This window comes from Tenrec ecaudatus, chromosome 1 (assembly GCF_050624435.1).
Source record: "Tenrec ecaudatus isolate mTenEca1 chromosome 1, mTenEca1.hap1, whole genome shotgun sequence".
NCBI classification, from domain to species: domain Eukaryota; kingdom Metazoa; phylum Chordata; class Mammalia; order Afrosoricida; family Tenrecidae; genus Tenrec; species Tenrec ecaudatus.
The window spans coordinates 171,797,418-171,824,845 of NC_134530.1; the positions used below are offsets into that span (position 1 = coordinate 171,797,418).

Consider the following 27,428-nt stretch of genomic DNA (forward strand, 5'->3'; position numbering starts at 1 on the left):
ACATGGCCAGATGAACAACTTAGTGGCCTCATTCAGGGGCCCTCTCCCCTTGTCTGCTGCCCCCTGTTCAACGGTTCCACATACACCAAGGGTAATTGCCAGTCCCAGACCATCGTGTTAGACAGGATGATAAAAAGTGCTGTCACAACCCCTTAGGACTGTGGTGTAAAACTGAAATCAGGATGACTCTGAAGCTGTGCCAAGCCAAATGGCCATCCTTTGGAGTTGACTGGCTCCCAGATGGCATGCTCAATCCCCGTGCAGTGCAGGCAGTCTAGAATGTGATCATGGGGAGCCCTGGCCACTCTGACCAGTTTCCCTATGTAGATTCTTGGTTAGCGGTGGCCTGGGCCCAGAATCATTGTGCTAGGCAGGGAAAGAGTCGGATTTTTGTCACTCAAAAGAAAAGCTAAAGTTGGCAGAAATTCCACTAAACTGCCCTGGAAAAGAACCCTTCCCACCACCCTACAGTTCTCCACCACCAACTGTGGCAGCCAGTCTCCCCACCAATCCGGTAGTTGACCCCATCGCCCCAGTCCGGTGGCAAGCTGTCTTGGCTCCTCCACTGAGTCCTGCCAGCCACCTCAACCCACTAGACAATTCCTGGTCCAAGAAACCCAGCCACCCATGACTATGCAACCTGACAGGATGATGGACTTGCTCAACTGAAAAATCAGTACCCCCACCCCTTTTACAGAGAAGCCCAGGCCATGGTTGAATTAGCTGATTCACTGATCCAGACCTTCGTCCTGACCTGGGATGACTGTCGCCAACTCCTCATCACCTTTTAATTCAGAAGAAAGGAGGTGTATCACCCTATAGGCACGAAAGTACCTACAGACATTTGACCCCACGGCCCCCTCAATTCCAAACAGTGGGCCGCCCAGGTGCTCCTGGATGCCCAGCCGAATGGGACTTCCATACTCTGGAGGGGTAGGCAGCTCTGAACCAGGATGGGGCGGCTCTTTTGCAGGGGGTCTGCCTAGCAGGACGGAAGCCCACGAACATGTCAAAACCAGCCACATGGGTGGGAGGGTGGGGGAGGGAAGGAGAAAAAAGTGGAGCTCAAATAGAAATAATTGTTGAGAAAATGATGATGGCAGCATATGTACAAATATGCTTGGGAAAAAGACAGAAGGCCAGCGAAAGCCCAGGAGATGAGTATGAGTGGCGCTGTAAGGCATTTTATCACTTTAACACCCCAGTAGCCCCTCTCTGCAGACAGTGTCACTCTCATCGGGGGACTTGGCAAACTGCCACACAGGCCTTTTGTCAGCCCCAGACCCGCCAGCAGCTATGGGGGGAGGGGGGCATGGGAGGGGTAGGAGGAGGTAGTGTTTATGAAGACGTCCACAAATTTCTGTTCCTGACTGCCCTGTGCCCCTCCAGGGTTGAGACCTTTTATCCAAACTGGGGGCAAGAATCACCTTTGTGCCAGAAGGCCCCATTCACCTGTCCTTGGCCGATACAAAGCACCTGGTCATAGCACTTACAGTTCCCCAAGAAGACTGGAGATGCCACTCAAGCCACCCCGCCAGTCATAAGAACCCAGAAGAGCTCCTCACTACCTTTCCAACAACTGGGCCGAGCACTTGTTCCCAGGACTTGCAGTCAACCAGGTGCCAGCTGTGGCTGAACGTAAACCAGGAGATCAACCCATCAACATTAGGCAGTACCTGATCTCAAGAGAGGCCAAATGGGGATTCAAGAGCACATCATTGGGCTCCAAGAGGCTGGGACACTTTGAGGAAGCCAGTACACCTGGAACACTCCCCTCCTCCCCGTGAGGAAGACAGAGGGAGTGGGTACCGCCCTGTGCAATACCTGTGGCCCTTCAACCACACTGCAGTCACCCTGCACTCCATGGTCCTAAACCCACATACACCGTTGAGCCTCCTTCCGTCCCAGGCCCCTCGTTTACCTGTCTGGACCTGAAAGACAGCTTCTTCTGCCTAAGACTAGAGCCTGTGAGCTAGCCCATCTTTGCCTTTGAATGGGAGGACCCTACCTCCAGAACTAAGAGCCAAATGACCTGGACCCGCTTACCCTAAGGGGACAAAATTTGCCCACCTTGTTCAGAGAGGCCTTAAAATCAGACCTGGCCAGCTTCCCCGGAGACAAGCTGAAGTGCTTACTCCTGCACTAGGTGGATGGCTTGGATCCTCATGAGTGAGACCAGGGAAGACTGTTAGACATGTGCTCCTACAGGTGTTGAACAAGGTATTACGGGAAAGGGCACAATATCCTAGCAACATGTTTAATACCTGGGGTTTCACCTTGCAGAGGGATGTCACTCACTGGGACCCAAGAGAAACAGGTCATCTGCTCCATCCCTCCGCCCTCCCCCAGGAAGCAGCTACGGGACTTTCTGTGTGTGGCAGGATTTTACCGCATTTTGGCTTCACAGTATGCTAACTTGACAGGGCCAGACAGTACCACTTTCCAGTGGATGCAGGCTCAAGATCCAACTTTCACAGACATAAAACGAACCTCACTGAGGCCCCTGCCCTAGGTCAGGCAGCCATTCAGGTAGACTTCACAGACATGCCCAAAGCTGAGGGTTACAGTCACCTACTGGTAACAGTGGCCACTTTCTCCAGATGAGAAGAGGCAAGACCCACCCACCCAGAGAAGACCCAAGAGGTGACTCAGCATCTCCTCTGCGACATCATCCTTCGGTATGGAATGCCTCTGACTGTAGGAAATGAGGACAGACTGTCATTTGTAGCACAGGTGGTCCAACCACTAACCACCGTCTTGGGGATAAAGTGGAGCTTACGCACAGCCTACCATCCTGAGCTCAGGGAAAGGAGAGCACAGGAGCCGGACCCTGAAGGCAACATGGGAAGTTTATGTCAGGAAACTGGTCTCAAATGGCCCAAGGTCCAACCTTTTACCCTGAGACCCAGCATGTACTCTCTCTTTGAAATAATGTTTTGGGAGACCCCCATCCCTAGTGAGACAATTCAGGAGTGACCCCACTGTCCTAGGGCTACAAGCCCTCAGTGAAGAACTCCAAACCCTGGGAGCTGCCCTAAAAACACCCACCATGCCATGCCAGATAGGAGTCAGGTCCCCTTGGGAAACCCAGTGACTCAGTGGGTGTGGGTCAAAAACTAGAAACAGCAACCCCAAAAGCCGGCACGGACCGGGACCCATCCCGTAGTATTGGTAACCCCAACTGCTGTTAAGAGTTACAGGACACGCCTCGTGGATCCATCACACCAAGTGAAAGAGCTTACACCCCAGCCGTCCTTGGGCGGACCACCAGCTGGACCCCTTCGAACCCACTCAGAAGGACCCTGAGGTGAGAGCCGCCCTCTGGGAAAGACGACAGCCCCACGCTAGTCACGGTAACGGAAGCTGACTAGTCTATGCTCAGCAGAAGCCTGGGGACCTGCGGAAACCAAGCCCCTCTCTGGAGCAGTCCCCAGCAGGCGCCCCGGCTCTCGTGTGCCTCAAGCCTGGCTGTAACCACCCCTGAAGATCGGTCCACTTGGCAGTGGGTGCTCCTAGGGGCCCTTTATATCTTTGTTTAACCCTGTTTGGGTCTTTAATCTGCTGATAGTCCCCACAGCTCATCACCTTTTCGAGCGACCCCGTTGTCCTCAACTGCGGCGATTTGACTGCCCAGCAGCAGCCGGCCACCTCCGCTACTGATGTGCCCACACACCCCCCCACGGCGGCAACGGGGTGGGTCTGGGAAAATGAGAAGTGCGCTGTGGAGGAGGGACCGCTGCACTGGTGCGAGCCGAGGCTCTTCCGCTCACAGGACCACCATGCGGTGGGGGGTGGGGGGCTAGACAGAGGCAGGTTTGTATACAGTTGACACATATTCTGCATTCCATGAAAAGTTCTCATACAAAGGATTTCCTGACAATTTATTGCCTTAGAAGGCAAACAAAGAAGCAAGAATATCTTTAGCTGGAGGGGAGTGTAACTAAACACCTGCAGAATGCTGTTACAGCCTTGCCCAGGGGAATGGGAGAGAAAATGTTTATCTTATCTTAGCTGAAGGCCAGACTTTCAGAGTCTCAGCTCCCTGGAAAGAGCCCACAGCTTTGCCCCGCTGCCTTGCTGAATCCGTGGAATATGGCGATGGTCCTGTCTTCCTTGCCGAAGGAAATGACTTACAGACTGTCCCATAAATGCACTCTGCCACTCGGAAGCCCGGAAATTCTGAACAGAGTACATCCTGAGACAAGCTGCTCCCACACACGTATACAATACAAACTATAAAAGCATTGCTAAAAGAGATAAACTTAATTAAAACCAACCTAACTCACTGCCATCCTGTTGATGCCGACTCACGGTTATCCTTTAGAACAGCATCAGACTGTTCGCTGCGAGTTTCTCAGACTGTAGCTCTTTATGGGACTAGAAAGCCGTCTTTCTCCTCTCGAGCAGCTGGTGGATTTGAACGGCTGACCAACTCCTAACCACTCTGCCACCAGGGTGGTATCAGTGGTTACTAGGGGTGGGCTGGAGGAGGTCAGGGAGATTGGCAGGGACGGAAAACCTGCTGCGCTGAGCATTGAGCAAGGATCAGGCTTCACAGTCCACTAGGAAAATTGCTATCACATATAGTACAACCGTAAAAAGTTGAATTGGCAAAAGTGGTGTGATATATTTACACTAGAGAGGAAAAAAGTGGTTGCTAAACATCTTTTTGGACAAAGAAATATGGGATTCGGACCCCTGGTTTAGGGTCATGAGTGAATTCTTTAGTGTTTCTGCCCTACTTGCTAGCTCATTGCACACTGCCTGCGGTCTCGCTCTTGCACAGCACCTCGCCTCATTTGCCTGGAACAACGGAGGAAGAGGAGGACAGGAGGACAGGAGGAGAGGAGGACAGGAGGAGAGAAGGACAGGAGGAGAGGAGGACAGGAGGACAGGAGGAGAGCAGGAGAGGAGGAGAGGAGGTGGATATGAAACGTGCAGTTGGTCCCACGGAAGAATCCTGGTCTAAACAAGGAGATACAGAAGAGAATTTCAAATCTCAAGGACTCTAGATTTTCTGGATGGTGGGTGAATAATTGAAACTATTGCCCTGGGATAGCTTTAAAGCAAAAATATCCCCTTGAGGCTACCATAAAACTGAGTAATTCTGCTGAGCTAGTAAAAAGGGTCTGTCAGAAACATTATACTCTTTTCGTTTAAGAACCATGTACAATCCCCTGAACTAACTATAAGCTTTTCTCTTGTGAGCTGTTTTGTTCTGTTCTTTATCAGTGGTTTGTTTTTGTTGTTTTGTTGTCTGGTTGTATACGGTTGCTTTGTTTTCCTCTGTCTTGTTTTCGTGCATGTTAGTGTCTCCACAGGTCTGTCTGAATAGGACAGGCTGGATGAACTATCTGGAGGAAAAACAACGGGACCGACAGTTCCGGGGGGGCTTGGGGTGGGGGGGTAGGGAGGGTAAGGAAGTGGTGTTAACAAACACAGGGACAAGGGAAAAACATGGGACACCAAATGGTAGAGAGTGGGGAGTGGCAGGCCTGGTGGGAAATGATCAAGGGTAAGGTTGCTTAGAGAAGAGGTATACTCTAGCCCAGGTGGCGACGAAGCATGGTAGTAGGGCAGGAGGAAAGTCAAGGGAGATGAAGGAAAGAGCTAGGAGTCAAAGGGCATTCATGGAGGTCTAGACAAAGACATGTACATGCAAATATATATAGGAGGATGGGGAAATAGATCTATGTGTCTATGTTTATAGGCTAAGTATTAAGGTGGCAGAAGCACCTTGGGCCTCTACTCAAACACTCCCTCAATGCATGAATACTTTATTAAATTGGAACTCTATGATGCTCACTCTCCTGACACAATGGCTGGAGCCAAAGGGGGTGAACAAGTAAATGTGGTGAAGAAAGCTGATGGTGCCCGGCTATTAAAAGAGATAGTGACTGGGGTCTTAAAGGCTTGAAGATAAACAAGCAGCCATCTAGCTCAGAAGCAACAAAGTCCACATGGAAGAACACACCAGCCTGTGTGATCGAGTGGTCCCGAAGGGATCAGTTATCAGGCATCAAAGAACAAAAAAATCATATCATTGTCTGCACACCTCCATGATAGGATCGCTGAAGACAAATGGGTGCATAAGCAAATGTGGTGAAGAAAGCTGATGGTGCCCGGCTATCAAAAGAGATAGTGTCTGGGGTCTTAAAGGCTTGAAGGTGAACAAGCGGCCATCTAGCTCAGAAGCAAAAAAGCCCACATGGAAGAAGCACACCGGCCAGTGCGATCATGAGGTGCCAAGGGACTAAGTATAAGGCATCATGCAAAAAAAAAGATATATGTGTGTATGTATACATATGTGTGTGTATATATATGTATATGTACATATATATGTGTGTGTGTATATATATACCATATTAAATGAAGGGGGAAGTGCAGAGTAGAGACCCAAGGCCCAAGTGTCGACCACTGGAGATCCCCTCATAGAGGGGTTTAGGAGAAGAGATGGGTTAATTAGGGTGCGAGGTAGTACCGATGAAGAACACAGCTTTTCCCCAGATCCTGGATGCTTCCTCCCCCCAACTACCATGATCCGAATTCCACATTGCAGGGCTGGATAGGGCAGAGGCTGTACACTGGTACATATGAGGGCTGGAGGTACAGGGAATCCAGGGTGGATGATACCTTCAGGACCAAGGGTGTGAGGGGTGATGCTGGGAGAGTGGAGGGTGAGTGGGTTGGAAAGGGGGAACTGATTACAAGGATCCACATGTGACCTCTTCCCTGGGAGAATGACAGCAGAGAAGGGGGGGAGGAGACTCCGGATAGGGCAAGATATGACAAAATAACGATGTATAAATTACCAAGGGCACATGAGGGAGGGGGGAAAGGGGAGGGAGGGGAAAAAAAAAAGAGGACCTGATGCAAGGGGCTTAAGTGGAGAGCAAATGCTTTGAGAATGATTGGGGCAGGGAATGTATGGATGTGCTTTATACAATTGAAGTATGTATATGTATGGATTGTGATAAGAGTTGTATGAGTCCCTAATAAAATGTAAAAAAAGAAAAGAGGAGAAAAAAATGATTAGGGCAAAGACTGTACAGATGTGCTTTATACAATTGATGTATGTATATGTATGAACTGATAAGAGTTGTATGAGCCCCAATAAACTGCTTTAAAAAAAAAGAACCATGTACAATCTAAGGTATCTGGGGCAAAATGACTGAAGAAAACCAGAGATGTGCAGAAATGACTTCATAGTCCAAAGGGCTGCTGGAAAGTAAGCCCCAGCCTCTATGAAGCTGATATTAGAACTAGAAAGGGGTCACAGGGGAGGTCCTGGATAGAATGGAAGAAAAATCTGGACCAAAACTCAAAATCATTAATTAGAAAGATCAGGCTTACTGGTCGAACAAAGACTGGTGGAATCACCAAGACTAGCTTTCAGACGCCCTTCAGGCTGTGAACCAAACACACACACACACACACACACACACAAGCATGGTTCAACTTTCTGTCCATTAGACAGGCCTATAAAGTGAACAATCACACCAGAGGGATATACATTTCTTAGGCCCACCAACCCTATGAGATCAAAAGGACAGCCTCTGACCAGGGATAAAGCTCAGGCGGCAGAAAAGAGAGAGGAAAGCACGTTGAATAGAAGCGGTATGAGTCAAAATGTCTACAAGTTGTTAAATGATAAATCTATTTGCTCTGAAAACTTTCACCCAAAGTACAACTTTTTTTTTTCAAAACAAAAAATGACCTACAACAGGACTCCCAAGTTCATGAGAAAATTCCATTTTCTTTTCATGCCATTTCCCCCCAGACTGGGAGCCTCCTGGTATGTGGGCGCATGTGGGATCAAAGCAGCATCAGTAACTTGCTAGATCACATTGGGGCGTCAGTCTAACGTTGATGAAGGAGGGACAACTCTGAAAAGGAGAGTGAAGATGGGCGAACATTCAAAGAATGTAAATCAGAGCCAGTAAATGGTGCCTGTAGAAAGTACTGAGACGTGTATGTTTTGCTGTGCACCTTCTCAGCAAAGACAAAATAAATTAAAATTGGGAGGGAGGGTGTCCTCGTACTTGAATGTTCATCGCGGCATTACCATCACACTCAAAAGGTAAAAACTCAACTGCCACAGAGTCGATGTCAACTCATAGCAACCTATAGGACAGGGTAGAACCTACAGGACAGGGTAGAACCTACAGGACAGGGTAGAACCTACAGGACAGGGTAGAAGTGCACCCCGTGGTTTCAAAGCCTGTAACTCTTTCCAGAGTAAAAGTCTTCTTTCTCATGCAGAGCAGCTGTTGGTTTTGAACTGCTGACCTTTCAGTTCCTAGCCCAATGTGTAACTGTGGGATACAAAAGCTTTTTCCCCAGCTTTGTCTCCGCCAAACATTAGAGGCCAGGCTGTTTGCCAGCACATGGTGAGAGGTCAGATGCTTAGAGATACTCTCCGGCAGGATTCTGGTCCACTGCAGGTGGGACTCACACCCTAGTGATAAGGATAGTAATTGTTTCCATGGGGAGCCAGAGAACAGGTCAAACCTGCTCAGTGACATCCGAAGTTAGGCTGCCATCCTGAATCTAGGATCCACCCATCTTGTCACATATCTACCCTTAATCCCCCCTCTTCCTATAGCTTATGTACCTCTAGATGGTCCCCCTCCCATTACTGTGTTACCTATAGGGCAACCCTTTCCTGTGATGTATGTCTTTACCTGTAATTAGGGGCTTTCACATCCCCAAAAGATATATAAGCCTTGGTTAGCAATAAATCGCTCTCCCCACAATGCCCTCTCCCCTCGTCCTTCCCCTCTCCTGCCCTCTCATCTCCCATCTCCACGTGGACCACCAAGAGGAGCTGAGGTGAGCATGCTACCATGAAATGTGTCTGACTCCATTTTACTCTCTCTCCTATCTCTCATGTTCTCTATGACTTTAATATTTACTTATTATCAATGTACAATTGCGCCTACCAGACCCATGATGATTTGTTAGGGGCTGGCTCCCCTGACAGTGTAACCACCAAAATGTTCAATGGATAAATGAATAAATAAAATATGGTACATAATGTAAACCACCACTTGACTTTTAGTTGCTGTCTGAGAAGAGGCACTAAGGTGGGCAAAAAAAGTTTATCTTAAATGTTTCCTGATCCTGGTGTGATAATCTGTTAATTTCTCTAATAAATTCTCATAGTGAATATTGTTCATGAGGTCTATGAAGCCATCGTAACAGAGGGTCATGTGCCACAGAGAAGTAGAGTACAGTGAGAGGAACAATTGGTGTCAGAATAAGTTGAAGGGTAGGGGAATGTCTGACCTCTGCGTCATGGGAAACTGCCTTGGTGGCTGGTGGGATTTCCCTCTCCCTGTTGAAGTTGAAGCCCTGGTGATGTAGTGGTTGGGCTGCTAACCACAACGTTCCCAGTTCAAGACAAAGCTTCCTACTCACATAGAGAGTTAATCTTGGAGACCTACAGAGGCAACTCTCCCTGCCCAATAGGGTTAGTATGAGTCAGAATCCACTCGATGACAGTCCAAGTTTTTGGTTTCTATCCTAACCATCTCAATGAGTGTCTTCCTCTTTGACACTGACCCTCTACTTTATCAAGCATGATGTCCTTTTCTAGAGATTGATATCTCCTGATAACACGTCAAAATGACTCCTGACAACACGTCAAAAACACCCAGGACGAGGTTTCCTCATCCTCACTTCTAAAGCGCACCATCTTCTGACAATCCATGGTCCTTTTGTTGCCAGACTGCAAGGGGCTAAGAGAGCCTATTACTAAAGCCAAAAACAGAGACCAAATTGATTATAGAAATTCTAAGTGAACGGGTTTGGCATAAGCAAAATTAGGTGTTCTGGAATCCCCGTTCTTCAATGTTATCCAGTTTGTTTCCATCCACACAGTCAAATGCCTGTGCATAGTCATTAAAACATAAGTAAACATCTTTCAGATATTCTCTGCTTTATCAGCTTGTTGAAACATTTCCAATGGGATTCCATCCATTCCTGGGACCGTGTTTTTCACGAATGCCTTCAGTGCAACTTCCACTTTGTCGTTCAAGACCATCAGTTCTTGAAATTATCACTGCGCCTTGATTGCGCGCTTGAGCAATTTCAGACTGAAGAAGTGGGTAGAATTCTTCAGTTTCTTCATCACTGGTTTTAGTGGTTCGGGTACACGTGTGAGTAATACTTGCATAAACTGATCGTCCTTGTAGGCTTTAGCTATTAACCTATGCTTGACAGCAGGGGTGGCAAACTGGCGACCCCCGAGGTAATGTAACGAGGGAATTGTGTGTACGGTGTTGCCTCCATCTCCCCTAAGCGCTATTTTCTTCATAACAATTTTTTTGTATTTTCATTTTACTTCAGAGCATTGTGGGCCACAAAAAAAAATTACCTTGGGGGCTGCATGTGGCCCACAGGCCACCAGTTTAACACCCCTGCTTTACACTATTATACTTCTAAATATCTTGAAATATCTTTTTGTGGTAATGAACGTGATACCATTCCTCTTGAATTCATCATTCTTGGCAAAGGAAACTATAAAATCAAAAACCAAACTCAAGGGGGGGAAGGGAGACTCCGGATAGGGCAAGATATGACAAAATAACGATGTATAAATTACCAGGGGCACATGGGGGAGGGGGGAAAGGGGAGGGAGGGGAAAAAAAAGAGGACCTGATGCAAGGGGCTTAAGTGGAGAGCAAATGCTTTAAGAGTGACTGGGGCAGGGAATGTATGGATGTGCTTTATACAATTGATGTATGTATATGTACGGTTTGTGATAAGAGTTGTATGAGTCCCTAATAAAATGTAAAAAAAGAAAAGAGGAGAAAAAAATGATTAGGGCAAAGACTGTACAGATGTGCTTTATACAATTGATGTACATATATGTATGAACTGTGATAAGAATTGTATGAGCCCCAATAAATTGTTTTAAAAAAAATGTTTTAAATAAAATAAAATAAAAAACAAAAACCAAACTCATAGACACTGAGTCAATGCTGACTCATAGCGACCCTATAGGACAGGGTAAAACAGCCCCTGTGAGTTTCTGAGAGACTGTAAGTCTTTACGGAGGCAGAAAACTAAAAACCAACACTACCATGAGTCAAGGCGGACTCACAGTGGCCCCCTGTGGGTTTCCCAGGCTGTATCTGTTTGGGGGAGTAGAAAACTCAATCATTCTCCAGAGAAGCTAGCGGTGGCTTCAAACCCTGCAAATCGACGCCCAACACATAACCACTATACCACCAGGGCTCCTAGAAAGCCCGTCTTTCCCTAGAGAGCAGCTGGTGGTTTCTAACCTCCACCTCTCAGAAATCAGCCTTAGGACTCTGAAGTTGACATTAATGATTCTCTTGCCCTTGTGTAGAAAGTAGAGGGGGTCAGACATGGCCCTCATACCATTTTTACAAATGATACTGAAAACCAGTGCATGTTTGCTAAGCAACATAGACCATCCAAAGATGCAATAGAAGAGCATTCTCTAGCCCCTACTCTTAAACATCCATCTACAAAGCCCATTTTTCACAGTGGCAGATGGGACAGACCCAGATGAAGAAAGCAAACGATTCAAAATGTTTAGCGCCAGCAAAGATTCTTTGTTTTTGTTTTGTTTTTCACTGATCAGTTCTAAAAAAAAAAAAAAGGCAGCAGGGGGAGGGACCTTGATTGTTATTATTTAAGTTTTGTTTGTAACTTCAACATTTTCCAGTTTTTGACTCAATACTCTTGAAACAAATTCAAAGTTCCAATAAGCACTTGGGCCATTCCCATCTCTCACTGTGAAACAGGAACATTTCTGCAGGAGCTGGGCCATCATGCCTGCGTTGAGTCTGGTTTCCTGCATCTAGGAGAGATGGGTAAAGCCTGAAGGGCAGGAAGGGCCGGGATGGGGAGGTCTTCTGGTGCAGAATCAAAAATAGCAGCAATGAAAAAGGGAGGAAGGATGTGAATCCATTTTAAAAGGCATCCATTGTCTTCATGATCAGAAATGCAACCAAGAAACTCGAAGTGGACCCAAGCGTGCAGAGGGGACCCTGGCCAGGGCATTGCTCATGTTACAGAGTCAGTCTTCGAACCTGGGCACCAGCAGCAGGCATTCTGCAAAGCTTGTCCTATACTCGTAATTTGCTGTCTGTGGATGCTTACTTACTGTATCATAAACACTTACGAGCATGACCAGGAGGGAGGGAAAACAACCCATTGCCGTGGGGCCCGTTTTGATTCAAAGCACTCTAGCTGGGTCAGAGAACTGTGCTCTGCTGCTTTTCGATGGTTCCTTTCTCAGAAGTACATAAGGCCTTTCAGCCTGGCACCAAAACCATACCAAACTCACTGCCATCAAGCCCGCTCCAAGTCTATTCCAACTCACACCAGCCCTGGAAGGCAGAATAGAGCTGCCCGATCAGATTTCTGACACTGTAAATCCTTGTGGGAATAAGAGAGGCTGGTGGTTTTGAACTGCTGACCTTGCAGTTAGCAGCTCTACTTGTCATCAGCTATGCCGACGGGATGACTCAAGCCAGGTAAGCACTGAAAAATTATCAGCTGATATTGTTTTCAGCATTCAGATTGAATAAGTATGGTGAGAGGATACAACCCTGACACACACCTTTCCTGATTCTTAATCATGCATGATTTCCCCATTCTGATCACACATCTGCCTTCTGATCCATGTACAGATTCCACATGAGCACGACAGAGTGGTCTGGGTTCCCCATTCTTCTCAAGACTAGCCACAGATTGTATGCTCCACAGTCGAATGACTTTGCATAGTCATGAAATACAAGTAAACATCTTCCTGGTATTCTTAATCTGAATGCTGAGCAAATAATCAAAGAAACTGGAGTACATGAAGAAGAATGAGGTATCAGTTTTGGAGGAAGGCTTATTAACAGCCTGCAGTATGCAGATGGCACAATCTTGCTTGCTGAAAGTGAGGAGGCCTTGAAGCATTTGCTGATGAAGATGAAGGCCTTCAGTATGGAATAGCTCAATGTCAAGAAGACCATAATCCTCTTCACTGGTCCAATAGATAACATCAAGAGCAACAGAGAACAAGATTGAAGTTGTCAAGGATTTCGTCTTGCTTGGATCCACAATCAATGCTCTTGGAAGGTGCAATCAAAAGATAAACAATGCATTGCATTAAGCAAATCTGCTGCACCAGACCTCTTTACAGCGCTAAAAAGCACGGCTATTACTTTGAGGACTAAGTTACACCTGGCCCAAACCATGGTATTTTCAGCTGTCTCATATGCACGTGAAAGTCAGACAATAGATAAGGTGTTGGTGAAGAACATTTCAAATACCGTGGACTGCCAGAAAACAAACAAATCTATTTTACATCTCATATACCATGGAAAGGTTGTCAGGAGAGACCACTCCCCTGGAGAAGGACATCATGCTTGGTGGAGAGGCCTCAAAAATGAAGGCCCTCAAGAAGAATGGACACAGTGGCTGCAACAATGGGCTCACACATAACAACTATTGTGAGCAGGGCGCAGGGCCAGGCGATGTCTCATCCTCTTGTACCTGGGGCTCACTGTGAGCTTCAATGGGCTCGACTGCACCTAGAACAACAGCTATTTTTCACCCAATGATAAAGGAAAATGCTGATTAAAATGTCAATAGCAGTTAGTATTTACTGACTGCTTACTATGGCCAGGAGCCCTGGCGGCACAGTGGCTATGTGTTGGGCTGAACTGCAAGGTCAGCAGTTCGAAACCACCAGCTGTTCCTTGAGAAAAAAAGGAAGGTTGGGGTTTGTTTGGTTTGGTTTACTATAAGCCAAGGTAGTCCCTGTGTTGTAGTGGTTACACGCTGGACTGCTAACTAACTGCAAGGTCAGCAGTTCAAAATCACCAGCCACTCTGAGGGAGAAAGATGAGGCTTTCTATTCCTATTAAGAATTACAGTCTAGGCTCTCCTCCCTCTTCCCCCCCCCCCCACTATCACGATTCCAATTCTACCCTATAAATCTGGCTAGACCAGAGGATGTACACTGGTACAGGTAGGAACTGGAAACACAGGGAATCCAGGACGGATGATCCCTTCAGGACCAGTGGTGAGAGTGGCGATACAGGGAGGGTGGAAGGAGGGGAGGGTAGAAAGGGGGAACTGATTACAAGGATCTACATATAACCTCCTCCCTGGGGGACGGACAACAGAAAAGTAGGTGAGGGGAGATGTCGGACGTGCAATATATGACAAAATAATAATTTATAAATCATCAAGAGTTCATGGGAGGGGGAATGAGGAGCTTAAGTGGAGAGCAAATGTTTTGAGAATGATGAGGATAATGAGTGTACAAATGTGCTTTACACAATTTGATGTATATATGGATTGTGATAAGAGTTGTATGAGCCCCTAATAAAATGATTTTTTTCAGGAATTACAGTCTTGGGAACCCACAGAGACAATTCTACTGTCTTCTATAGGGTCACTGGGAGTCAGAATCGACTCAACGGCAGTGAATTCAGTTGCTCTGGAACTCTGGACCAGGTATTCTTCTAAGACCTTTATAGTTTAATTTATTTAATCTTTACAGTAACTCTATGAGGCACTATTATTGTTCTATGTCAGTGGTTCTCAACCTATGGGTCGAGATCCCTTTGGGGGTTGAATGATCCTTTCATAGGGGTCCCCCGATTCATAACAATAGCAAAATTACAGTTATGAAATAGCAACAAAAATAATTTTATGGTTGGAGGTCACCACAACACAAGGAACTGTATTTAAGGGTCATGGCATTAGGAAGGTTGAGAACCACTGTTCTATGTATGAGTTAATCAGGGCACGGAAATGTACGCAACTTGCACAAGGTCACAAAGGTAGGATGTGGCAACCCAGGTCATTGAGCTCCAGTACATAATACTGCATCAACTACCACAACCAGGTACAAAATATGAGGGGTACCCAAAAAACTAATTTTGTTCAAATCTATGTAATTATATATTTTTTAATTTTGTAATTAAATTTCTTCAGAACCTCTAAATAGAAAGCTCGGTTAACAGTCTGACCTGGGGGAATGAACTCCAAATGTACTATGAGTCCACATTTTCATACATTTGGGAAGTTGACAGATGTCCAGATGAGGTTTGTCATCCATCAATATTTCAACTTTTTTGAAATGAGAAAACCACTTGTACACTTGAGATTTCCCCATAGTGTTGTCCTTGTAAGCTGTGTTCAACATCACAACAGTTTTTGTGGCAGTTTTCCCAAGGAGGAAAAAACTTCACAGTTGCATGCTGGTCACTTAAATGGCCTTCACAGAAAACGAGGTTCACGTAAAACTGTTTTTACAAAAAAATTCACTGTGACAAAGAGAATCTTCCCAGGCAATGCCACTGTGTGCACTAACTCAGAGTGAGTTACTCAATGCTCGCCTAGGGGGGGAAAGCAATCTGCAAAAGTTCCACTTCACCCAGCAAAGTTCCAGGTTTTTGGGGTACCCCTTGTACATCACACCATTCCAAAAGCAAGCTAGAACAATTTCTTCTGGCATAGAAATATGTCCAAAAGATAAACACAAATAGATCTTGTTTTTATAAATATTTTTTTAAATCCAATCTGAGTAGATGCATTTAAAAAACTGACTATTTTAAAATAAGCTCCAGCGTACATGATCTGAGACTGCAAGGTCCCATTTCCTTTCTATGTTGTACATTTTTCGTGATAAGCAGTGTGCATTAAATGTTGCAGTTTAGTGAAAAGGGGAGCTGAATGAAGCAGAGTAAGACAGAAAAGGGAAAAACAAGTCAGAGGAAGCAAAGAAAAATAAAACAAAGTCCGAAACAAAATGGAATTTTTTTAAAAGTCTGATTTAAAAGATAACCGGAATTATACAAATAATGTACAACGAAACTTTCGAGGTGAAGTGAGGCAACAGATGAGTAATAAATCTGAGATTAGAACATCCAGATCCAGGAGAGTGTATGCACGTGTGATATATTTCAAGGAGGAAGAAAGGAGAGCACGGATCACCTTGAGACTTTGTGCCTGAGAAGGAAGGCAGAACGGCGCCAAATGTGGCAAGTGGACAAGAACAAGAGGTCAAGGACATGGATGACATCTCTCCCGTCCCCACAAGTTTTCCATCCCTCAGGGGAGAACTGGTGTTGCATATATACCTGTAAGACTGAGATAGAATCCCCAAAAATCACCATGGAGGATACAAACAAAAACCAGTGCCATTGAGTCCACTGCGACACATAGCAAGCCTCTAGGACAGAGCAGAACTACCCCTGTGCATTTCCGAGACTATAACTCTTTATGGGGCTAGAAAGCCTTGTCTTTTTCCCATGGAGTGGCTGGTGGCATCGAACTACTGACCTTGCAGTTAGCAGTCCAAGGAATAGCCAATCTACTACCCGGGCTCCATATGAAGGGCAATACATGAAGTGGATCTGAAATGGGTTCCTTTTATATGGCCTTGTAATGCCCACTCAATGACTGCATGGGACAATGCAAATAAAGTACTTGGGGCCCTCCAAGGGGATTGAACAGCTAATAATACAAATGAGGCACATAAAATTCTACAGGGCTGGGACCATGCAAATGAGGTATATAGAACCCTCACAAGAGGATTGATTTTGCCATCCCACTAGGCTTAGAGGTGCGGGAGGAGGAGTTGGCCTCCCTGCTACCAAAAAAAAAAAAAAAGAGGGGAGTGGAATGCAACCTTTGGACCCTTGAGGCAGCCTTAACTCCAAAGAGGGCCAAAATCAGCAAAAGAGAAACAAGGGTAGCAAAGGCAGCGGAACCAAGATTGCAGTCGACGGTGGATGGTGAGTGTCCCAACCCACTGAGTGAGAGAGCAGACCACCTTGAAGCAGGAGGCTTGCTGACCACGAAGGGAGCCCCTAAAGAGCTAAAGAGCAGGGCCAGCCCTGCAAGGCTAAGGGCCTGAGGGAGAACAGCCTCTGGACATAGCTGAGGCCCAGGTCCCAGTTAAAAAAACTGTGCCCTGGCTCATTTCCAGTGCTGAATTATAACCTATTCCTGCCCTACTTAAAACGAAAAGCAAACTCGCAGCCTTAGCAAATCTACCCTGACTCATAGTGAACCTACATAGAGTAGAGTAGAACTGCCCCTGTGGGTTTCTGAAACTACGCGTCTGCACTGGCATAAAAAAGCTCACCGTCTCTCCGGTGGAGCAGCTCACTCAATGCCATCAAGTTGATTCCGACTCATGGTGACTGATAGGACAGGGTAAAATGGCCCCAGTGGACTTCTGAGACTGTCTGAAAGTCTTTCCAGGAAAGAAATCCTCATCTTTCTCTCTTGGAGCAGCTGATGAGTTTGAACTGCTGACCTGGCAGTTAGCAACCCAACTCATAGCCCATTACACCACGAGTCCTTCCCTACTACACCCCATAATTATCAACACTGAGTCTGTACAGTCATTGCAATGAATTACAGAGCCCAGCACAGCAGAGACTGCAGTGGAAAGGACAGCTGGTGTCAGAAAGAGTAGAGAGGTTGGGAAGAGGACGTGTGTCTCCCCTCAGCCGCACAAGGAATCAGCCTTGAGCTGATGCTAATGGGGATTCTCCACCTCCTCAAGTTAGAGGAAGTCAGAAGCCCTGTCAACTTATTTTTACAAATAAGAAAACAACTAAAGGAAAACAAATAAGCAAGGGGAGTGGATTCTAACTCAAAGCAACCCTACATAGGGTTTCTGAGACTGTACATCTTTATAGAAGCAGACAGCTTCATTTTTCTCCTGCACGGCGGCTAGTTGGTTTGAACCATCAACTTTGCAGTTAGCAATCCCAGCCCACGTTGCCTTGTGGTCACACCTACCGATTCAGCTCATCCCATTTGCTGGCATATTCCTTAGAAGCAACGGCGAGACCTATCTCAAATGGTTTGGACGTGATATCAAGAGGGTACCAGTCCCTGGAAAAGAACTGCATGCTTGGTCAGCAAAAAAGATTAAGGCCCTCAAAGAGACAGATATATATATATAAACCAAACTCACTACCATCAAGTTGATTTTGACTCATGGCAACTCTAGTACAAAGTAGAATTGCCCCTGAGGGTTTCCAAGACCATAAAACTTTATGGGAGTAGAAAGACTCGTCTTTCTTTCATACACACACATTTACTTATGGAAGAAAGACTACAATGAAACATCAGTAATAAGTGTTCATCTTTAAATAACAAAATGGTGGTTGAGATGAGCCATCTAGTAGATTGTGATGCACAGCAAGGCTGAAAGACACAAGGACAATTGCCCCATAAGGTGTTCTAGGGAAGAGGTCACCAGGTCCTTCTGTGGAGTCACTGGTGAGTTTGGACTGAGGACCTGAGTTAACAGCCAGGCACTAAACCACTAGACCGCCGGGGCGCCTTCTCTGTTCCTTATATTTCTCTGTTATTTTCCCATCTCTTTCTACAATGAGCATGTGCCGTTTAAAAATATCTTCCGTGTTTAATCTCTCCCTCTCTAGCCTCCCAAAGTTAATGAGAGTGCCTGATTCTGTATTATACTTTGATCAATATAGGACCGTTGAGATACCTAGGGACAGAGAAACAAAGTTTCTCTTCAAAGTTCCCTTGAAGTCCAGTACCAGTCAGCAGCGGCTGGGAGTCCAGTTGCAACTCATGACATGAGAACCGTGCTCCACTCCGTTGTCAATGGCTGGCTTTTCGAGAGTACATCACCTGCCCTTTCTTCCCAGGTGTCTCTGGGTAGATTCAACCCTCCCTCCTACAAGTCACAGCACAGCATGCTGTTTACGCCACCCAGGGTCGCAAGAGAGATCTAGATGGCGTTGAGGTTTTGCTTCTGAACCACCCTGAACTGAAGCAGTGCTGTGGTGGCCACCGAGTCTCCAGACACTTACAGAATGAGAACACAGCAGCGCCCATCTCAAAACCACATTGGTCATTAATAAGCCCTTTGTATTTCTCTATACACCATGTTAATTATTATCATTTGCCTGTGTTCTTCAAGGTATAACCCATTTTTATAAAAGAGATGAAGGAAAAGGATGAAAAGAGTCAGCCCGCCTCTAATTTGCTCTACGAATTCAACCATACTTCCCTTCTGACCCCGAGATTCACAGGAGGCGCATAGCAGCCGCCAGTGGTACAGAAGCTAGAGTTGCAGACGATGAGTCAGGCCCACCTGAGCCAGAACTAGAGCAAACCTATGTTTACCTACAGTTCCACTCTTCTCGGCTTCCAGACAACAGGTGTTATTCATATGTTTACCCCAAATCCCTAGCACAGGGCTCAGAACACAGTAAACACCCATGTGCTTGATAAGCAAATGAACTGGACATGGCAATGCAATTAAAGCCTAATTTGCCCTTTCCTCCCTATGGCTCACCCGTAGAACCTGAACTAACTCCAGTAAGGACTGGGCTTCCCCACCCACCCCCCCTCAAAAAAAAAAAAAAAGATCCGGAGGCACTACAGGACCAAGATAGGTCTCTAAGCTCACAGGCCCTTTCGGGAAGCTGGGTTGGGCAGATAAGGAATGCGTGGGTCCAGTGAGGCCAGCAAACACAACAAGGACAGGCTAAGTCTGAACAGTCAGCCTTGGCTGCACTTCAGTGATGAGGTTCCGCTCCCTGGGCTGGCAGGGGCCTCCAGGAGAAAGGCAAAAAGTGGCCATGGAAGTGCGAGACTGGGAGCTTTCCTCCAACTCTGTCTTGGCAGACTTTCCAGTTCTACCTGCTCAGCCTCCTTCTCCCTCCCCCACCCATCTGTCGGCCATTCCGAGGAAAGATGGCCAGCTGGCCCAAACATTAGCCACAGGGAACTGCCCAGGGCTGCCTCCGGAGGCCTGGCACCAAACTTCCTGCCAGGCGGCTGCTTCCTACTGTCCCACCCCCCACAAATGACACAAGCTGAACTTTAGACAGAAACTCTGCTATCAGGCTGTCACAGGCAATGAACTCTGGATTTCAGATGACTGGAAAACCCCAGTAGGTGTCCACTCATCTGCCTCCCCCAACCCCTTCTCACAGCCCTGAAACCTTCCACAGTGCATCTGACCGGCCATCAGTCACCTAGGTCTTTCCTGAACCTCTGAAAAGGAAGCAGGTTTGAGTTTAGAGATCCCCCAGGGCCTCTGCCTGGTGCTACCGAATGTGAAAAACAGGCCTCACCATTTCCTATGTTTCACATAAAAATGTGTGTAACTTTTATCTTGGGAAGAAGGGGGGATCGGCCACGTCTGAACAAAGGCAGACAACCCGTGAGCTCAGTTGACTAATGTATGGAAGATGAGGTGGAGGATGGGATCTAGAGCCCAAAACCACAGCATCCATGATCTCCAGGATACAGTTGTGCAAACTATGCAATAGTGCAGTGCTGTGTATATAAACCCATTGCCAACCGTCAGTACTGACTCAGTATTCCTATACTGCTATAGGACAGGAAGAATGGCTTCACAGAATTTCCAAGGCTGTAAATCTTTTTAGAAGCAGACAGCCACATATTTCTCCATCAAAGCAGCTGATCGGTTCAAACCACCAACCTTTTGTTTTGCAACCAAACACCTAACCACCACACTCACTGTCAGAGCCCTCTCTGACAGTAGGCTTCTTTGTGTGTGGGGAGGCGGGGTGGGGGTGGGGGGAAACAGATATTGATATACACTTGTATCTGTATAACCAACATAGAAAGATACCTAAGAAAAGACGGGGGAAAGGGCGGGAAAGAGTGGGAACAGGACACTCCACCCCCTTTAATGTTTTGATCCTTAAACCACATCCTATTACAAATAAGGGAGTCCTGGTGGCAAAGCCATTACACATTGGGATGCTCAGTGCTGAGTCAGCAGTTTGAGATCACCAGCTGATCCACAGGCGAAAGACGGGGCTTTCTACTCCTGTACAGAGCCACCGTCTCAGGAACTCACAGGGCCTGTCCTCTGGGGCTGCTATGAGTTGACAGTGACTCAGTGGCAGTGTATGGCTTGTGTATTATAATGTAACCATTTTGTTGTCGTTGTTAACCTTAGCAGCTCTATCCCAAACATGAACTAGGCTGGAGATCCCAGACCAAGCTGAAGAGAAATCACATAAGGTGGGAGTGCTCTAGTATCGAGAGAAAGAATAAAGTAGTAGAATTTCAGTGCCATTCATTTCCTGCTTTCAGTGGTTGCCTCTGACTAGCTTCCAGTTTCGAGGGAATAACTCTTTCCGTGAAGGGGATGCAGAGGGTGGGGAAGGGATGACTCAACACTCTACCTTCACTATAATTCATCAGGCAGTGAGTGTGTCAGCCCTATCCCCACAGCATCGTGAGAGCCTTCAGCAAAGTCTGTGTAGGAAGAACCAAGAGGGCCCTGAATAACAAAGCTGAGAAAGCCTTGCCTATATGAAGTCAGAAACTACAGAACTCAAGACTCATCCAATCAACATGGAACAGCAATCCCTCTCTCAGGGAATGCCTGGGAAGGCAAAGCAAACGACAGGGAACAAAAGTCAGAGTTCCAACCCAGGTTTCCCTTTCTCCCTGTGGTTACACCCAACGCTGTTCTAGCAGCACGCCAGTTGCTAGGCAGGAATGCCTTTCCTGCCTGGGAGAGATCCAGAATCTTTTCTCGATGGAGGCTCTCCAGGGAAATTGGCGTGCTGGGCATCAGATGAACTTTCCCAGAGTCTAGGTTCCAGCCCTAAGTCCCAGTAGGCCTTTCTTTCCCCGCCTTCAGTTGCCTTAGTCCAACCACAAGAGGCCACACTGAGAAGCAGCCTGGGGAAATGGGACATCATAAGGAAAACCTGCATATGCTGACACCCTAGGGGTGGAGGACAGACCAGAAACCCAAGAAAGAGATCTACTTCTGACTCTTGCCCTTTGAAGTCTCTCCCTTTGGGCTTCTCTCCCTGCATTATTTTTTCCTCGTAGGATAAATTCAGGGATAATAGCCATCCAACAGTAATCCCTTCAGGTATATGTAATGTAGCAGAACATGTATTATTAATCTTGTCTTGCAGGTGAAGAGACAGAGGTCAAAGACATACAGTTCAGCTATTCACAAAAGTCAGTGACAGAACCAAGGAAGAAGCCCCGTAGAACCCCGTGAGATGGGCTGGCCCCATTGGCAGGCTTTTGAGCACTAACCAAATCACCACTGCTCCTCCCATCCCAGCCCCTGATCTAGTCTGCTAGACAGTTACAAAGGCCTGAACTTGGGAATTCCCAAGACTCACTGTCTGGCCAAGCTAATAAACAACATCATCTCAGGCACCCTTATAACACAGTAGGAGACAACACGAAGCTCCTGGTGATAGAGCAACTTTTTGAGTGCCAGTAAGTCATTGTTCTGGGTCTATCACAAATCATATCAATAACGAAAGGGGGGAGAAAGGTGGGAGGGAAACAGTTCTAGGACTCTTACAAGCCTAACAAATAATGTCACGCATTTCTGTAGCGCCAGACAATCCTGTCACGAATAGCAACTCAGAAAAAGAGACCTATCAGTCTGGGGGCTAAAGGGGAAGTAGTGGCCCAGACAAAAGCTGGCAAAGTGTTCAGAATAGAGAAATACATCCAAAATCACAAAGTGACTGACCAGGAGTAAGATGACAGTTCAAAGTTCCAGGCAGAAGTGAACAGAAGGGGGATAGGAGAAAAGAGAAGAAAATGGAATGGAAGGGAGCAGCGAGAGAAAGACGAACTTCATAGAAAGGAAAACTAGAAAACACAAGTAAGGTCATGGGTTCAGGACCCATATGCCACTGACTTGGACATGGCTCAGCCTGCCCATCCTACGAGTCAGGACTGACTCAAGAACAGTGACTTCGGATACTATGATACTTCTCCCATGCGTGCGAAGTGGAAGGAGAAGAGTCGGGACACTTTGATTTGCGTCCTAAGCCCACCCCCACCCTCCTTGTCAGCCTGAAAAAGTCATTTCCTCTCTCTGGACCTATTTCCTCATCTGAACAATAGGGAGATTTTAGACTTGCGTCTGGGTCCAGACCCCTTCAGGAAAACCAAAATAAAAAAATAAATAAGAGTGATAAAGGGAAACAGGTTTATGGTCACCTTCAAAATTCGGGTACAATTAACTGCGTTGTAACTACTGCTACTGTAACACTGCAAGCGTTCACTTCTCTGACACTTCCTAAAGCATGAGACTTGAGGGGGGGAAATACACAGGCTCTTTCAGAACAGACTGGCGGCCACCACTGCACCCTCAAGAATCAGACGGATACTCGCACAGGTGTAGACCCGGCCTGACGCGGGCGAGTTCAGCAGACGGGGCACTCGTAATCTATTCTACACAGACATATCTACAGAGCGAAGCATGCCCCAGCAAGCGGGCCTCACACGTTCCAGGGGAAAGGGAGTTTACAAAAGAAACAAAAACTCTTCGTTCCCGGGCGGGGGTGGAGGGGAGGGCAAAGTAATGGCTGTGGAGAAGAGTCCAACCAACCAGCAGCCATCTCCTCCCTTTGGGAACAGTTGCTCTGTCAACAACATTTATGAAGGCCTCCCAAGGTAGTTTATTCTAGAAAGAAACTCTAACATGTGAGGCTCGGGGACATTTCAGGGGTCAACGTATGTCCTTTTTCTGACTCTGTTGCCCGACACTTGTCCTGGGGCAGCCAGTGCAAACTGACCTAACTCTCTCCAGGGAAGCCAGCGAGTCAAGAGACTTGCGTCGCTCTCCATCTCGATTCGATTTTCTCGGAGGACCCCTTAAGGAGCAGAGCACCCAAGAGCCAAGGGAATTAGTCAGGGAGCGGCTCCTGGCTCCTCGGGAGTCGTTTGTGGCTGTTGGGTGCGTTCTGCAGCGGCTCACGGCCGGGCCCAGGAACTGAGGGGGGAGGGGGAGCTGGTTGGATGGACGAGTTCGGGAAGGGCTCTCACGCCCACCAGTCCTTCTCACTATAGGGGGGGGGGGGCGGTGTGAAATCAGCCCTCCCAGTTATTTTTAGAAGGGGAGACAGTCCCCCACTGGAGGTGTGCGGTCTGAGCAGCTCCCTCCAGCGGGCGAAAGGTGGGCGATGGGGAGCCGCACCTTCCCGGTGTGGGGGAGGGAAACCCAACCAATCACCAGGTGTGGGGGAGGGGTAGAAGGGCGACTGCAGGGGGGCGACCAGGGCAACGAGGGTGAAACAGGAGGGGATGGAAGAAGGGCGACTGTAGGGTGACGACGAAGACAGTGAGCGTGAGACAGGGTTCCCGAACTCCTCCCTTCCCTCGAGCACCAGGCGTGGGGCGCGCCTCACTCCAACTTCTGCCCCGACCCACAAATTCCTCCCCAACTCCGGGAACTTACACAGGGTCGCCAAAACGAAGAGAAGCAACTGTTTCCTTTGGACCTTCGCCTTTGTCCCCATGACGATAAGGATTCCGATACGCCCGCCGGACCCGGAGCCGGAGCCCTAGGAATAGACCCCGCTGCTGGCAACTCAGCGCCCGCACTGAACTCCGAGCCGCCAGGTCGAGCCCCGCCCAGCCCTGCCCGCCCCGTCCGATTGGTCGGCCCCTCGCCCTTCCACACTCTGATTGGTGAGGGCAGCTGCCGCTCCGACGAGTTATTCACCGTAGACAGGTGCGACTCCGCCTTCTAGTCCCCACAGGACCCAGTCGGAGCTTGTTCTAGTGGGAGCCGCCTCTGGTTGGCTCAGGAGACTATCGCGTACGGAGCCGAATTCCTCACTTTCGGCAGGTGAAAGTACCCTGATTGGGCACTGTTCCTGATGTAGGGACTTTCTCGCTGGCTGCATTCTGAATTGAAGCTGGAGGCCTTGAGAAATACCTTAAAGGAGGAGAAGTGGAAGGTAGTGGTGCTGTGGGAGTCCGCAGAGAAAGGATGGATTTTGCTTTGGGTTGTTCATTGCCGGATGCAGGTCCTATCTGTTTACAAGTGGAGAGCACACTGATGTGGTAACAAAAGGAAACGGATAGGATAGTCTAGGATCGGGTGGAACCCGTAGGAGAAACACCACTGCCAAACCGTGCACCTCCCGGTGACTTCAACGGCCTATTCTCTGGTTTTGCGAGTTAGGCAGCTCAGAGAGGAGGCAAGTAATGTCAAAGTGACATCCCTGCTTTTTAACGCTCAAGGGGCCTTGAAATTTTGTCCTATGGGTTACATCCTATGATTCTTTGGCTGCTGTCTCCATGAGCATTTGATTATAGATCAAAGTAAAATGAAATACTTGAAAACTTCATTAATTTATCTTGATGTGTATTGGCCTGATTGTGAGACACTTAGTTTTCTTTACATTGAGTGAATTACATTTACATTCATCCATACTGAATCCTGTATTCCTTGCTCCTCGTCAGTAAGTATGTCAGGTCCACTTCGAGCAAGAAAGGTGTGTCATCTACATATCACAGGCTCCAGTGGAGCCCTTCCTTCAATCCTGATGCCAGGCGCTTATTCATATAGTTCATTGAATAAGTAGGGCGAATAAATACCACCTGAGGAGCCCCTTTTCCTGGTTTTTTAAACTATCCAGTGTCCCCTGGTTCTGTTCCAAGGACTGTCTCTTGGACTATGCAGATTCCACAGGATCACAATGAAGTGTCTTGAACTCCCATTCTTCCCAATGTTATCTGTAATTTGTTAGGATCCACAAAGTCAAATGCCTTTAGAAAGCACAAGCAAACATCTTTCTAGTATTCTCTGCATTCAACCAAGATCCATCTGATGACACCAAAGATTTCCTTCATTTCACATCCTCTTGAATCTAGCTTGAATTTTTAGCAGCTCCTGCTGCAATTGTTTCTAATTATCTTCAGCAAAATTTTACTTGTATGTGATGTTATTCAACAACTTTTGCATTCTGTTGGGTGACCTTTCTTTGGAATGGGTACAAATATGGATCTCTTCCAGTCGGCTGGTCAAGTAGCTAGCTTTCTTCCAAATTTCATGGCATGTACTGTGCTTCCAACACTGCATCATCTAGAAACATTTCAATTGAGAGTCTGTCAGTTCCCAAAGCCTATTTTCTGCTACTGAGAAAATAGGAAAGGGGTCACATCTGACCTTCCTTGACTACACAAAGGAAATACAGAATCCCAATCCACGAGACCTATTGCCACAAGACAGAGATTAGACATGCCTCCTCTCTCCAAGCTCCTTTACCCTGCTCTAACAGCAACTACCCTTCCCACAGTACTCTTCTTCTCTGCGGGGTTCCATAATCCACTGCAATGGCCTCACAGAACTCATAAACGGTACAAATAAGTATAGGATGTATTAAGGAAACTCTCAGAACTCTCACTGCCATCAAGTCCATGCCAATTTCCAAACTGTGACTCTTTACAGGAGTAGAAAGCCTCGTCTTCCTCCCTCAGAACAGCTGGTGGTTTCAAACTGCTGACCTTGCAGTTAGCCGCCCAATGAGTAACCACTATGCCGCCAGGGAATAGGCATTAAGGAAACTAACAGCTTACAAAATGCTAAGGATACAGCTCTATGTCACAACACCTCTGCTCAGTCACACTGGCAAGCGTATCTCCCTCTGAGCCTTATCCTCTTGGCCAAGTGGCCCTGTAGCCTCTGTTCCAAAAGAGTAGGTGGTAGCCCACCATTCCACAACATGATCTCAGTGCTGCTTTCCGCTCTGTCCCCTGATTCCAGCCCTCAGGCCTCTGCGCCTCTGCCCCGGGCTCCACTGGTGGACTACTTTCTTGAGGATGGTGGGATTCTCTTCCTACTTCTGAGATGGTTCATTCTCACACCACACAGAAAAAAACAACCAATCCTTGAACTAGAGTCCTCTCCACTATATGTACACGTGCCCACCCATTCACTGTGTGAGAGTTACAAAGACTATGGATAGAAAGACCATATTAAGCAATTTCACTTCACCATAGCTACTTCTTGAAATAGTAGAATATCAATTATTTTGATAGAGTCATTGGGTGTTCCTTCCATCTTTTTTTAACCCTTTATTATGATTCATGTGAGGGTTACAAAACAGATCGTGACTTTTATGCTTAAAAATTTTTTTTTGGTTCTTATATATATTTTTACTTTTTTTACAAATCATCTTATTGGGGACTTTTACACTTCTTATAACAATCCATATATCAACTGTGTCAAGCACATTTGTACATGTGTTGCTATCATCATTTTCAAAACATTTTCTTTCTACTTGAGCCCTTGGTGTAAGATCCTCTTTTTGCTTCCATCCACCACCCTCATGACCCCTTGATAAATTATAAATTACTATTATTTCCATTTCTTACACCATCCACTGTCTCCCTTCACCCCTGTTTCTGTTGTTCGTTCCCCTGGGGGTAGCAGGGGGGTTAAAATTTTTTATACATTTTGTTTCACCTCATTCATTTCAATCTTCTCATTCCACTTCCTCCCAATATTTCCTGTTGCCATTTCTCCTTTCCTAACCCCCTGTCCTTGGGTCATGATGCTCGTTTTATCTTAAATGGTTAGTTATTCTAACATGGGTTGAGTTCAATGCCATCTTCTTTTCTGCTGCTTGCAC

At 46.9% G+C, this 27,428-nt stretch overlaps 1 protein-coding gene across 2 annotated transcripts in view; it reads right to left on the reverse strand.

The window, feature by feature from the left end:
• The window catches only part of F11R (F11 receptor), a 40,653-nt gene extending 16,250 nt beyond the window's left edge, over positions 1-24,403 (reverse strand). For both annotated transcript variants that reach the window (XM_075563676.1, XM_075563667.1), the window contains exon 1: positions 24,245-24,403. In XM_075563676.1, coding sequence (XP_075419791.1) covers positions 24,245-24,305 — 61 coding nt within the window. In that variant the 5' untranslated portion in view covers positions 24,306-24,403. The remainder of the gene's footprint in view (positions 1-24,244) is intronic.
• Positions 24,404-27,428: the final 3,025 nt, after the last annotated feature.